The sequence below is a fragment of the Kogia breviceps genome, chromosome 4, assembly GCF_026419965.1.
Source record: "Kogia breviceps isolate mKogBre1 chromosome 4, mKogBre1 haplotype 1, whole genome shotgun sequence".
Classification (NCBI taxonomy): Eukaryota; Metazoa; Chordata; class Mammalia; order Artiodactyla; family Physeteridae; genus Kogia; species Kogia breviceps.
In genome coordinates this window covers 52,174,876-52,189,886 of record NC_081313.1, presented here as the reverse complement: position 1 = coordinate 52,189,886, position 15,011 = coordinate 52,174,876, and the positions used below count along the sequence as shown (strand labels likewise).

The window sequence follows — 15,011 nt, the reverse complement described above, 5'->3', positions numbered from 1 at the left end:
AGGTAGCCCCTCTTTGTTGCAGAGCACCAGCTCTAGGTGCAGGGACTTCAGTAGTCGTGGCTCGCGGACTCAGTTGCTCCACGGCATGTGGGCTCTTCCCGGACCAGGGCTTGAACCCCTGTCCCCTGCATTGGCAGGCGGACTCCCAACCACTGTGCCACCAGGGAAGCCCTCAACAATTTCTTTAATACTGATCTTCCCATTAGGTAACAGAAAATATTACTAGAAATACAACAAAAAAGTGTGGCAATATCTCTTTCTTAGCCTTTATTTCATTACAAAAAACATGACTTAGACTAAACTACTTCCCAACAATATCAGTAAAATTTTACTATTTGACAAATTAATCATTATCTTAACCTCTAAGAGGTTTTAAAATTAATATTTTACCATACTGATATTAGCCCCAAATTCAGAGGATAGATATAAATGATTAATCGTAACTACAACTACATAATAGTTAAGCTCAATATGAGACATAAAATTCATCTTTCTTTTAAAGCAATGCAAATCAATACATAGAAAAATTTGACTTAAATATGCCTGGAATTTAAGAACTATTTAACTCTAAAAATTAGTTAACAATATCCATACAGGGCTTCTCTGGTGGCGCAGTGGTTGAGAGTCCGCCTGCTGATGCAGGGGACACGGGTTCGTGCCCTGGTCTGGGAAGATCCCACATGCCGCGGAGCGGCTGGGCCCGTGAGCCATGGCCGCTGAGCCTGCGCATCCGCAGCCTGTGCTCCGCAGCGGGAGAGGCCACAACAGTGAGAGGCCCGCGTACCGCAAAAAAAAAACAAAAAAAAAATATCCATACAATAAGCTTTAGATTCAGTAGTAACCCAAATCTTTCTATCAAGCACTCTAGATGATACAATAACATGAAGGTAAAATGGTATAGTCTCACTTTGATAACAAAACTTTTTGAGAACCCTAGTAATAAATTTGTTTTAAAATTCACCTAAATTCAAGCCTATAGGAAGTAAATCTTGTTTCAGCGAGTTTGACCTACAAATTTAACTCTAAACCAAAAATACAGCACTAATCAGAAATATATGATTGAACACTTTAATGATAACCCCCAAAGTGACTTTGCATTTCTAACTCTAAAAATACCCCTTTTAATGTGAATTATTCCAAACAGGCTCTTTATGTTATAAGACCTAGAAATATTATAAAACTGTTCAACCTTTAAATGAAGAGAATTAGAATATATTTTAAATCTTTTCTCCCCCATTTAAAAGACTGATTTAAAATGGAAATGTATAAAAGCTAAATAATTAGTAGCAAAGTGGGGAAGAAACCATATACTGCCTGAACCATTTCTATAATATTAATTTATAAAATCTTTTACATTTTAATAATATATATTTATTTGCCTTACCACTTCTATTTATTGTACAAATAAATTATTTTGTTAAGATGTTCACAAACCTGATTTTGGAATTAATACCAATATGAGTTTGTTTCACAGGAGAGCAGAGTGAGGTATCTTGACTACTATCAGTATTAAGAGAAACTGAATCAGACATCCGAGATGGAGAAGAACAGTTGCTGTTATTCTGATTGCTATTGTGTGTAACTTCATCTGATAAAGAATCTGTATCCTTTGTATCATCTGAAACAAAAAAAACTTAAGCTATTGATAAAGCCAAGAAGAATTTCCAGTGATGACAAATGACATTTATATTGTCCTGGTTCAATACATAAGGTAAAGAATTATATGGTTAAGAAGATAACCAGAGGCTCACCTCTGAAAACTCAGTCCTAATACATAAAAAGATTAGAGAATTTAAAAATAGTGATACCTTCAGTTAGTTTGTTTTTAGTGATACCTATAGTTTTTTTAAAAAATATGTTAGTTACCCAGAATTTGATTTAGTTTAAACTACTGACAAGATGGTATCACACAATGTTTAAGGCCATCAATTAGTTTTAGTGAATATAATTTCCACACATCTTTGGTTTTAAAAAGTCATAATAGTAAGAAATACATAATACAGTTCATAACCTTGGTGAACTTTCCTCGGGTAGAAATTATTTCATACATGTATGGAATTGTTTTTATCTATTCTGATAATAAAAATGAACAGCACAATCAACCAAAAAACAAACACCAAACAAATCCAGAAATTTTCACAAGGTCAGTTTTCTACTTTTTAAAATCATTTCAAAGAATTGTATATGAATAGTGAACTCTCAATATGTGAGATGGATTTTAACAACTATATAAACAGAAATAGACAATATTCATATTCCATTATAGTCAGGTAGTATAAAAAGTACTATTTTTTAAAGTAGTAATAAAAAGATCATAACTTAATATCTTTACAACCCTAAAGGCTATTTTTAACTAACTCAATTCTAGCCAAATCATAGAAACAGTACATACAGACATGTAGTCATAGGTGATTATATGAATTTTTTGCTGTTCCAAATATCTCAGTTCAAGTAGTCTGGATTGTGTTTACAGCTGAAAACAGTAGCACATGGGGCTCTGTAACTTCAACTTTAAGGTATTTGGGTTTTGGATTCTGAATTTTTAAAATACTGTTAAACTATATGGCACTTAAGTTCTCTCCTAGATATATTCTTCTTCTTCTATCTCCTTATCATGGGGCAATTGTGACAATTAGATAATAACATGTATACTATTTAGCATGGTAATTAGCAATTAGTAACAAATATCAGTACCATTATTATTATGAAACCCCAAGCTATCCTCCAAAGGGCCACCTTGATAGTATGTTTCATTAATGCCATAAAGGTAAAGGCTGGATAAACCTCTGGTGGAGATAATGTAGAGATGTTCAGACATTTGGTGGAGAGGAGTGAGGGAAGGATAAAAGGAAGGGATAGAGACTCTTCAAGTTCTCTTTCCTTTCCAAGAGTCTGAGACTCCATGTCGGGTGGGGGTGGGGATGTTAAAAAGTACTGGTAGAGGGCTTCCCTGGTGGCGCAGTGGTTGAGAGTCCGGCTGCTGATGCAGGGGACATGGGTTCGTGCCCCGGTCCGGGAAGATCCCACATGCCGCGGAGCGGCTGGGCCCGTGAGCCATGGCCGCTGAGCCCGCAGCCTGTGCTCTGCAACGGGAGAGGCCACAACAGTGAGAGGCCCGCATACCAAAAAAAAAAAAAAGTACTGGGAGAGATAAAGTAACAAGCAGCATCTGTTATACATCAGGTACTATGCTAGGTCTGAGGTGCACTAATCCGATATATTTGAGAGTCACAAAACCCTTCACTAGCCTCATTGTATGTCTAATATATACACAGACAAAATTAAGGAGTGCAAAGATCATACAGCAAATAAATGGTAGAGATGGAATCATAACCTAGGCTTATTTGTCTATAAAATCTATGCCATGTAAGTAAACTTGCACGAATGAGGGAAGAGAAAAGATCCATCAAGATTTTTCTTTAAAAACGAGAGGTAAGAAACAGAGCTTTTAGAAAGGCATGTTTTAAAGGTTGTTTCTAAAAAGTGTTTTAAATAACACAATGACATTTAGTGAAATTTATTTGAAAAAATGTATAAATTTATTCAGCCCATTTCTATTCTTAGTGCTTTTCTTTAACACCTAACCTTTTTTGTTATTACTAAGTGCTACCACTTTGGGCTGGTTAATAGAGGTTTCAATTAATGGTGGTCGCATCTCTGCCATTTTCATCTCTTCATCAGAAGAAAGTTCTTCAGATTCCTAATTTAAAGAAAAAAGAGAGAAAATATTTACAAAAATAAATTTTGGTTTCTTTAACGAATATTTAGAACAGGTTAAAAAAAAAACCTTTTTAAGGTAATAGTGAATAAAACTAGTATATGACTTAAATTTTTCAAGACATGGCTGTAAAACTATGGAAATTGTTAACAGTACACCAAAGTGTCTAAGGTATAATTTTCTGTGCAGTCCTTAATCCAACTGTATTAATGATTGGTATGTACCTGGTAATATGTCAAGTGCCAAAGAAACAAAAATGAGTAAAACACAATCCTTACCATTGAAAAACTCAAGTTTAGTGAAGGTACTCTAACAAAAAGTCTATTCCTAATCCTCAAATTTATTCCCTCAAGGATCACTGGGTTCCAAGGAATCAGAAGGACTGAGATGTTCTTCCACCAAACTGGATTAATGGCAATTTTTGCCAAATTTGATTTTTTTCTCTGATATTTGGCAACTGTCCCAGACTATCTACCATTGAGTGCTGTTAGCACACAAAAGAGACCTTGTCGTCAACAAATATTAATAGAAAAATTTTAACACTGTATATAAAATCATATCTACTGCAGGTTAAATTATTCTTAGTTAATATGATGAAAATAAATAAAAGCTCTTAAAAGGGTGTTCTATTAAAAATACTAAGATTTCTAGGTGCTTTAAGAGTGCCATAATAAGACATGGACTGGAGTCTGAAAACTGTTTCAGTAAAAAGGCCAGAGAGTAAATATTTTACACTTTGCAAGCCATACAGTCTCTTGTTTCAACCAACCAATTCTGCTGCTCTGGCACAAGAGTAGTCACAGGCAATATGTAAACAAACTACCATGGCTGTGTGCCAGTAAAACTAAATTTCATCTAATTTTTCACATTTCACGAAATACACTTTCTTTTGAATTTTATTCAACCATTCAATAATGTAAAAGCTGTTCTTAGCTTGCAAGCCACACAAAAACAGGCAGTGGGCTGGATTTGGGCCATAGGCCATAGTTTGCCAACCCTGTTCCAAACTGCACTACGACAGAGTTAGAGTGCTAAGTAGATTAGGGAGAGAACGTAAATTGGATTTAGTCTTGAAGGGTGAGTTAAGAGGGAAATGACATTCTGAGTAGGGGAAAGCATGGAAATAAGAAAAGGTATGGCAAGTCAGTTCCATGCAGCTGGAACTTAAGATAAGTGGCAGGAGACAGAAAAGGAGGACTGGAACAGATAGTAAAAGGTTATGCTCTGAGTATGAACTCAGTTAAGTATGTATTGGTCATTACTGAAAGTTGACAAGCCAGGAACTCACAAGATCAGATTCTTTTAAAATAGTAACTCTGGTATTAAAGATGTATGAAAAGAAAAAGAGACTGGCAGAAAGGAAACTAGCTATACTGATAGTCCTGAAGAAAAAAAACTACATCTGTCCTGCAATGGCAGTGATGCACAGTAAAGAATAAAAGAATTTGACAGAAATTTTGCTATTAACAGGACTTGACTGATAGAATGAATGCGAAGAATGAGATAAAAGAACAAAGAGGTCTGTCTTAATCTTTGACATCTGCAGCATTTAAACTGCTGACCAGGCCTTCTCCTTCATGAAATTATATTACATCTGGGCTTCTGGGAACTGTAGTCTCCTAAATCTCCTCCCACCTTTCTGTTTTCCTTTGTTCATCTCAATTAATCTTCCTGCAGTTAGCTCATATTCTTTCCTTTCTTACTCTTTCTCCCTGGATATTGCATTTTTCTCCAATGATTATGTTTAATGTAGATAATTCTGCTAATAAGTCTTCAGTGGCTCCCTGAAGACTACAGTGTAGAACATCAAGTCCAAACTTCTTAGCAGAGGTATTAAGGGCTTCAGAATCAGGATCCAACCTACCTTACTAATTTTATTCATATACTATAACCCCTGACATAGTCAGATGGAACATGCTCTTTTCTACATTTTCTAAATACCATGCTTTTGCTCTCATTATTCCTTCCATTTCATTCAATTCTCCTATTTCTGCTAATTGAAACACTTCAAAATACAGGTTAAATGCTTCCTTCGCCTTTAAGCATCCACGGTTCTTTGTAGCCAGAAAATATCTCCTTTCTAAATTTCTGTAGCACTTAATATCTCCAGCAGTGTATGAAGGGAATATAAAATGGTGTAATCACTTTTGGAAAACTGTCTGACAGTTTCTCAAACAGTTAAACATAAAGTTACCATACAATCTAGCAATTCTACTCTGAGGTTTATACCCAAGAGGAAAGAAAATATATATCCACACAAAAACTTGTATATAAATATTCAAAGAAGCCTTATTCATTATAGCCAAAATGTGGAAGTAACCCAAATGTCCATAATGGATGATTACAATGAAATATTATTCAGATATTAAAAAATGCATGAAGTATTGATTCATGCTACAATATGAATAGTCTTGACATTATGTTAAGTGAAAGAAACAGTTATGAAGACCACATATCAGATGATTACACTTATATGAAATGCAAAGGACAGCCAAATCTAGAGATGCAGATAAAGTATATTACTAGTTGTCTAGAACTTGGGGGGATGGAGAAGTTGTAGGGAGACAACTAAGAAGTACCGGCTTTCTTTCGGGGTAATGACAATGTTCTAAAAGTGACTGTGGTGAGGGCCACACAACTTTTAGTAAACTGAAAAACCACTGAACTGCACCCTTTATTTAAATGAGTGAATTGTATAATATATGAGTCATATCTCAATAAAGCTGTTTTTTAAAAAAAGTTACAGTTTTTATTGATCCACAGGAAGAATCTCTTTAAAAAAAAAGTCTCAGATATTCAAGAAAAAAATTACTTCATAAGCAATGATAGATACCTAAAGAAGTCAAATAATTGAAGTACACCTAAGGCAACCTTTTCATTTTTTTTTAACATCTTTATTGGAGTATAATTGCTTTAAAATGGTGTGTTAGTTTCTGCTGTATAACAAAGTGAATCAGTTATACATATACATATGTCCCCATATTTCTTCCCTCTTGCATATCCCTTTCTCCCACCTTCCCTATTCCACCCCTCTACGTGGTCACACAGCACCGAGCTGATCTCCTTGTGCTATGCGGCTGCTTCCCACTAGCTATCTATTTTACGTTTGGTAGTGTATATATGTCCATGCCACTCTCTCACTTTGTCACAGCTTACCCTTCCCCCTCCCCGGGTCCTCAAGTCCATTCTGTACCTCTGCGTCTTTATTCGTGTCCGGCCCCTAGCTTCTTCAGAAGCATTTTTTTTTTTTTAAGATTCCATATATATGTGTTAGCATACGATATTTGTTTTTCTCTTTCTGACTTACTTCACTCTGTATGACAGACTCTAGGTCCATCCACCTCACTACAAATAACTCAATTTCATTTCCTTTTATGGCTGAGTAATATTCCATTGTATATATGTAAGCTTTTCATTTTTAAGTTACAGAAATAAAAGCAATTGCCGTTATGAATTTTACAGAATTAGAACAACACTGCCACAATCTGATTTACATAGTAGGGACTTCCCTGGTGGTCCAATGGGTTAGACTCCGCACTCCCAATGCAGGGGGCCCAGGTTCGATCCTTGGTCAGGGAACTAGATCCCACCTGCATGCCACAACTAAGAAGCCCACATGCCACAACTAAGAAGGAGTCCATATGCCAAAACTAAAGAACTTGCATGCCACAACTAAGACCTGGCGCAACCAAAAAAATATTTTTTAAAAAGACATAATTTACATAGTAAAAATTTTATACCCACTGTACTCCAATGCTTAAAGTGATAAACGAGTGGTATAGCAAATATTATGAGATTTCTCAATGGCAAATGCATTAGCATATTTTCTGCTATCAGTATCAGGTTTCTCCTATCTTTAGTTAGCAACAATAAAATATTAAATTCTTACCATTTAACACTACTCCAGAATAATCATAAAGCCATACCTCAAAAACATCATCATGATTAACAATATGCTTCAAGTTCTCAGAGGCTTTCATATTTGCAGTCACTGGCGGATTCCCAGGACTGACCTCAGCTTCAGGTTCACTGGTCTTCGGTATAGAGTTTCCTATCATATACTTTTCTCTTTCATCAGCTTTGCTTCTTACTGGAGTAATACTTTCTGAAGTCTAAGTAAAAGAAAAGATAAAGAATTCACATTCTTTACATCTATTCTTGTATTAAAGTTCAGGTGAAATTTTAACTGTAATTTAGTATCTTCCTATTCTGGATAAACTGAAGAAACTTTAAACATGGAAATCTGTAGGACTCACAGATAAAAAATGCTCATTTTGGGAACAGGTGGTCCCAAAGGTCCATGAGCCACATTAAACTTTACAATTTAGCTGAGGCTACATTTCATCCTAGAAGTTGCAAAGCTGGTATTTATGAGTGAGTCACTTAGCTCAGCATGCTCAAAATCACGATGGCTAGATATTTTCCTGCTCATTGTGGAATATACAGTAACTCTAGTGACATGATAAAACTTCTGTTTCTGTGATACAATGGCGGCGGGGAGAGGGGGGAGTCCATTAAAGGAACACACAATTTAGGGATTAGTGTAGGTTTCAGAAACATCCTGAGGAAATGCCAATGGTCTATCATAGCAATTATATTTAAAATGAAAACTGGGTAGAGTGAATCAATATTACCAGGGGAAAAAGTATTTCTATAACAATGAACTTTCTGACATTTGTTACCTTATTCTTTGTTCAGGCAATGATTTTTCAAAGGCTATGCTGACACTCCCCTGCCCATATGGACAATCTGTAACCACAGTGAAGTGGTAATAATAGCAATTAGGGAGTTGGCTCACTATTATAGCTTTTAGTTCAGGTATTTGAGAACAGTGCCCTAAGTTTGGAAGTACATTTTCTTGTAAACAAAAAGGATCATTATATCATTTATCATTTAAGAATTTTAAAGAACCTGAAACAGGTTTTGGTCAATGCTTTTGAATTTTCTAACCTTCACACCCACATCATTATTTATAACTTGCTGATCTTCATGTGGTTTTAAATCTCTTCCAGAGTCTTCGTTAGTCTCTTCATCTTTCAACCTATGTACAATGGTTTGAACAGTTTTAACCATATTCTTAAGCTCATCTGGGTATGGTGTTGGATATCTCTTTAAATTTCCCTCCTAGAGAAATAAAATAAGCACAATTTAAAATACAGATAAATATTTTTTAAAAAAAATTTTTATTGGAGTTGATTTACAATGCTGTGTTAGTTTCAGGTGTACAGCAAAGTGAATCAGTTATACATACACATATATCTACTCGTTTTTAGATTCCTCTTTTCCCATATAGGCCATTACAGAGTACTGACTAGAGTTTCCTGTGTTATACAGTAGGTCCTTATTAGTTATCTACAGATAAATATTTCTAATGTCAATCTCAAAATTTAATCTATAATCCTTCTTAATTATATTGCTCATAGGGGTAACTGTGAAGACAGATGATAGGCCTTTGAAAGCATTTTAGACTCAATAAAAGTATGGTTTTATTGATAATCGAAAACTTCACAGTTACCTGTTTTAAAAGCTTTTTTTTTAGTAGTCTCAAATATATTCCATTTGGAGATATATGATGTGGATATTGCCAACACCACCTCTTGGCTTTGAAACAGATATATGTTTTCCAGCTAGATGTTTATGCAAACATACATAAAATTCCTAGATTATTATGACTTATGTGCTGGGAACCAAACACTTCTAAGGTCAATCTAATCATTTTCTGGGATTCAGTTAGTTTTATTATATAAGGGGAAAAAATTACATCCATAAGTAACTAGGAAATGTGTATTTGCTACTTCTATCACTGCAACACAGTCTCACAAAGAAACAAAATGTTCATATCAAAGAGTTCTTTATTCCTATAATATATATAAATAAATCACTAAAGAAAGGAAAGCGGGAAATAATAATCTGTTTTTCTCTTATATTTATACACACTATGAAATTTGGCTTTTAATTGCATAATTTTATATTGTTCTCGAATACCTTCACATGATAAATGTATTGGATTAATAAAATTTCAAGTGCCTTGAGGGCAAAATAGCACAGATTAGCTATATAGTACCCAATAAATATCAGCAGAGCTGTTCAAATTTGAAGGAAAAAAGAATAGACTCACTCTAGGAGGTGCTTCCCTTTCATCTTTGTCTTCATCACATTCAAATGCCACTTGAGCCCGCTGTTTTCTCTGTTCCTCCCACAATGAAGGATTAAAACTTTCATTATCTGATATGAACATAACTAGAGAAAAACAAATAAAACCCCACTGTATTTTACTATAATTATGAAAAACTATTACTTGCTCATGAGGTATGTTCATTAAGATAAATCAAGACCAGTCAATGTCAGCAGCTATAAGTGCTACACTAACAACTAGGCTGTGTTTCCAACATTTCTTCACAATATCAATGACATATCTTTTCTTCCTTAAAGCTGATTTGTCTTGTTTTGTTACCAGAAGGATTTCTGAAGAGAATATAACAATTAAGACACTATAGATATGTGATTGTGTGCAGTTCCCTACAAAAAGTAACATGGTAATATATAAATTATTTCATCCAGGTTCTGGCATTCAGAAACCTTCCTAATTCCAACATTGTTCATTATGTACTGGGGGAGGGTGTTAAGTCAGAAAGAGGGAAATATTTTGGCAAAAAATGACTATCCCGATGGCATGTAATTACATCTTTGCATGAAACATTATATATAGCTTTACTATGTAAATAAAGTAATTACAAGATATTCTCTATCAAAACTAAGGAAAACTGAAAATTTAACATAAACTCAACACTTACATATCCTGCTATCTGATATTAATATTAAAGATGTGACAACTGTCACAAAGTAAGAATGCCATGAAACCAAACATTAACAACAGGAATAAAGCTTTGAGATTCACCTTTTTCTTTGTTTTCATTACTTGACTCAAAAATTTAATTGCTTTGTGTTGTTGCTTAATAGTAAATGAATTAGAGTGTTTGTTCTTGTTTGTTTGTCCAATGTGGTTCAAACTCCTGGGAAACCCTACTGACATACTTTTTGTGGTATACTTGGAAAGACAAGCAGAGTCAAGCAGTTTCCAACAAAGTCTATTTCCAGGATTGAGAAGATTTCTCCTCCCGTCTTAGGCTTTTTTGTTACCAGAAGGATTCCTGAAGAGAATCTAACAATTAAAACACTATAGATAGATGATTTTGTACAGTTCCCTCTGTTCCCTACAAAAAGTAACATGGTAATATATAAATTATTTCATTCAAGGTTTGGCATTCGGAAATAATCTTCCAAATCCCAATACTGTTCATTATGTACTGGGGGTGGGGATGGGGGTTAAGGCTCCACCAGCCTAGCCCAGAGATCTCTAAGAGTTTTAGATTACATCAAAGCAATTTAACACCAGAATTTTTTTAGAACCCCAAAGAAAACTTTTACCATGCCTCTCACTCCTGTCAACTTCTGGTCACCTACATTTTCTACCCTTTAGTGTAAATCTCACATCTTTTGCGATTCAGGGCATCAGGCAGTAACATCACTTTTTCTGCATTTCAGATGCCACTAGATCTGATCACACTGCCATATTCATTGAGGACTCTAGTATTTGCCTAGAGTGTTTCTCTCTACCTACGACCTGCCAAAACCCTGAATGATGAAAATGTGCGATGACCCCACCTCAACCCTATAATTTCATAATTCCTCGATGCCCTCAATTCCAATGTCCATCTGCATTTCACCCATGTGATTCACAATCATGGTAATACTCAAGACCTTAGCTTCTGTAATACTTTTCTACCTCCCTGACCACTACACTTGTCCTTCTAAATCATTCACTTCCTTATTATTGCTGGTAAACGTCAAGTTCCTTAACCTCATTTCTTTTTCTTCCTGTAAAAGCACTCTAGGTTTTATTTCCTTCTCTATTCACCTTAGATTTCATGATGTATTATTTCCACCATTCTCACCTTTCTTGCCCCCTTTCCTTAAGTCATACCTATGCAATAAGTCCGTAACGTGGTACTTCAATCACCTACCTCCTTTGCCCTGGAATTTAACCAGAGAAAAATGACATAACCTTGTTGTTTAGAACCACTGCAAATTTATGGTATTCCCTCCTCTTTGCTCCACCTTCAATGCTGCTCAGGAATTCTACTTATTCTAAGTCAGTCTGCTCTGCCACTCCAAATCACTACCACTTCCTCAAATGCCCTTCCCCCAGTCTTTAGAGGCAATTTTCTCTTTGACTTCACTGAGAAAGTAAATGCAATGAGAACCCTCAGACTGATGTTGCTCCCTGATACCTTGTTTTCCTCAGTTATAAATTTATTGTTAGGTGGATCCATACTTCCCCTTTTTCCTGTTTAAGACTGATTCCTCTAACTAGGCTCAAGATATCATGCCCTTTCTTTCCAATTTATTCATCATTATCCCCCTCTTACATCATACGCTTCTTGAAAGCAAGGATTTAAGATCTTAAATACTCAGATCTGAGACTTCCCTGGCGGTCCAGTGGTTAAGATTCCACGCTCCCAATGCAAGGGGCGCAGGTTCGATCCCTGGTCGGGGAGCTAAGATCCCACATGCCATGTGGTGCGGCCAAGAACAACAACAACAACAACAACAACAAAGACCAAAAACTTAGATCTAACACAATGCCTGGCACATAGGTGGTAATAAAAATGGAATGAACTAAATGTGAAGCGTCTACTCTCGAAGTACTAAAAAATTCCGCCTCAAGGATATTGTTTTCTGACTCATCTATTTTTTAGAGACACTGTGATAAAGGAAAAACGCTTTTCTTGCAGTTGAAAGGAAATTCACCTGCCTGACCATACCAAATGTAGTTTCTGATTCAGTATTATAAGTATACTAGTTATAGTGCTCTCCTTATAATACCCATAGTGAAATACTTTAAAAAACACATGAACTCTAAAAGGACTCAGAATATTATAAACTTGTACTTTTCGGTTGAAGCCTCTCCCACATTAAAATGCATCTAACAAAATCAAAGGAGCTATTTAAGGAAACATATGGTATACATATACCTCTAAATTCAACTATCTATAACACTGAGATATTGCCTTTCTTTCCCATTTTCAGAGAACTTCATTAACCAATTCTCCAAATTTTCTTCAAATTAGTAAAAGTTTTTGAGACTTAAAATTAACTTTACACCTTTGCTGTAATTTGTCAGTATTTGTTTTTTAAAAGAAAAGAGATTCTTAAATTCCTACCATCCTCAGTCCTTGGCTGCTGAGGGAACATGTAGTTAGTAAGCACCATTTTCTGGGTCTCTGAATCAGTCTCTTTTTGAAGAGGTATCAGCGGTTTGGACTAGGGAAAGAAAATAAAAGTTTAGTTTTCAATAACCCTAAAGCAAATACATATCCAGCAATACCTCTGAATAAGCACTCACCATTTTTTCTATAAAGTATCAATGTGTAGGTTACCCCAAAAAATGTTTTTAACATACATAATAAAACTTTAAGATTTGAAACAATATATAAACCTAAAAAATAAAATTTAGCTTTTAATACAAAGCAAACTCACACTGCATTGCAATTATCACTGATCATCAATACAGTTTTAAAAGTTCTCATATATTAAGTACATCCACAGTCCAATAATTACTTATCATAGTGATTTTAATAGCGCCAAAAACTAAGCCTTTCCATTTTATGTTATTTTGCCCCTTCTAGTATTCCCCTTTGGGAAGATGCTTTTGTAGAAATGATTTAGAACGTTTAGTCTAGTTATCTGCAGGTTTATTTTAGCTGAAAACAGAGTACTTAAACGCTAAGTTGTAACCTTCTCTTTTCTGCCCCGTGTCTCCTTTCTCCATTAAAGATACCACAAGTTACTAAGTGGCAGAACTAGAAAACCCAATTATTTTGGACCTCATTTTTCCTTAGGACTCTTTTCCTAACTGGTTATTAAGTGTTTTCAATTTACTTCTTAATATAACTCATACTTTTGCCAGTCTACTGACCTAACATCCTACCAATCCAAGCCTCGGCTAACTCCAGACAAGCAGGAACTACCCAATCCTCCCCTCACCTGCCACCCTATCAATTAATTCTTTGGACTTACTCTTGTGAAAACCGTGCAGCTAGTTAATGCCATCCTATAATCTTACTCCCATTCAAACATTTCCTCTGTGCCCCCATCCTTCTTCCACAGTAGAGATACTACTGCCCTGCATCTCAAACATCTTCAATGAAAACTTTCCTTGACCTCCTCAGATAATGAAAATGGTAGATCTACTCCTTTCCCAAGGACAGCACTTCCCTGAAGCCTTCTCAGATACAGATTGCTTCTTCTCCCACAACTCATAAACTCTAGTTCAGGCGGTGGAGTTAGTGTTTACAAATGCTATGAGATCATTACTCCTCTCTCAATTATAAACACCTCTTCTTTTAAGGGAGAGCAAACCCTGCCCCAACCATTCTAGCTCCTTTCGTAATATCCACTGACCTCCTGATAGTATCCAACTGTTCCTGACTCTTTTATGCCAAATCTTTCCACAGTAATGGGTAATTCCACAGATATAAAATGTAGATGACATAGCCATACTTTTAGCCCAGTTATTTCTCAGTAGATGAGGAGTGGGTTGGAATGAGGAAAGAAGTCTACTTAGATAGACACAATTATCTGGGAGGGAGTTCTCTGGTGGCCTAGTGGTCAGGATGCCAGGCTTTCACTGCCATGGCCTGGGTTCAATCCCTGGTCGGGGCACTGAGATCCTGCAAGTCACGTGGCATAGCCAAAAAAAAAAGAACATCACTAAATGTAACTACATAAGTAAATATAAAAGTTAAAAAAAACAAAAATTATCTGGGAAGGGGAATTCCCTGTCAGTCCAGTGGTTAGCACTCCAGGTTCGATCCCTGGTTGAGGAACTATGATCCTGCGTGCCATGCGGCGTGGCATGCATGCATGCATGTATGAAGAAATAAATAAATAAATAAAATTTCAAAAAAGAATGGTAAATTCTATGTTTAGAAAAAAAGAATGATCTGGGAGGCTTTTAAAAACTAATCACACCCCTGAAAAAGTTCTAAAATTAACTGTGGTAATGGCTGTACAACTCTATGAATATATTAAAAACCACTGAATTATGCACTTTAAAATAGGTAAATTGTAGAGAATGTGATTTATATTTCAATAAAGGTGTTATAAGAAAACTAATCATCTGTTATTTATTGAGTGCAAAGGCAGAATGAGACTGAGAACTATTTACCGAGCATCTCCATTCCCTAAATAATTAACTCCAACGATCTTTATTACTATTTCATTTTAGATA

The 15,011-nt window shown here is 35.5% G+C and overlaps 1 protein-coding gene across 12 annotated transcripts in view; it reads right to left on the bottom strand.

Moving 5' to 3' along the window:
* The window catches only part of ERBIN (erbb2 interacting protein), a 117,714-nt gene that overhangs the window by 16,365 nt on the left and 86,338 nt on the right, over nt 1-15,011 (bottom strand). For 9 of the 12 annotated variants that reach the window (XM_067031051.1, XM_059062270.2, XM_059062267.2 and 6 more), the window contains 6 exons: nt 12,943-13,042; nt 9,837-9,958; nt 8,669-8,842; nt 7,645-7,830; nt 3,586-3,700; nt 1,435-1,618 (listed from right to left, as the gene is read on the bottom strand). In XM_067031051.1, coding sequence (XP_066887152.1) covers nt 1,435-1,618; nt 3,586-3,700; nt 7,645-7,830; nt 8,669-8,842; nt 9,837-9,958; nt 12,943-13,042 — 881 coding nt within the window. The remainder of the gene's footprint in view (nt 1-1,434; nt 1,619-3,585; nt 3,701-7,644; nt 7,831-8,668; nt 8,843-9,836; nt 9,959-12,942; nt 13,043-15,011) is intronic. The other 3 variants (XM_059062265.2, XM_059062269.2, XM_067031048.1) reach the window with 2 other exon arrangements.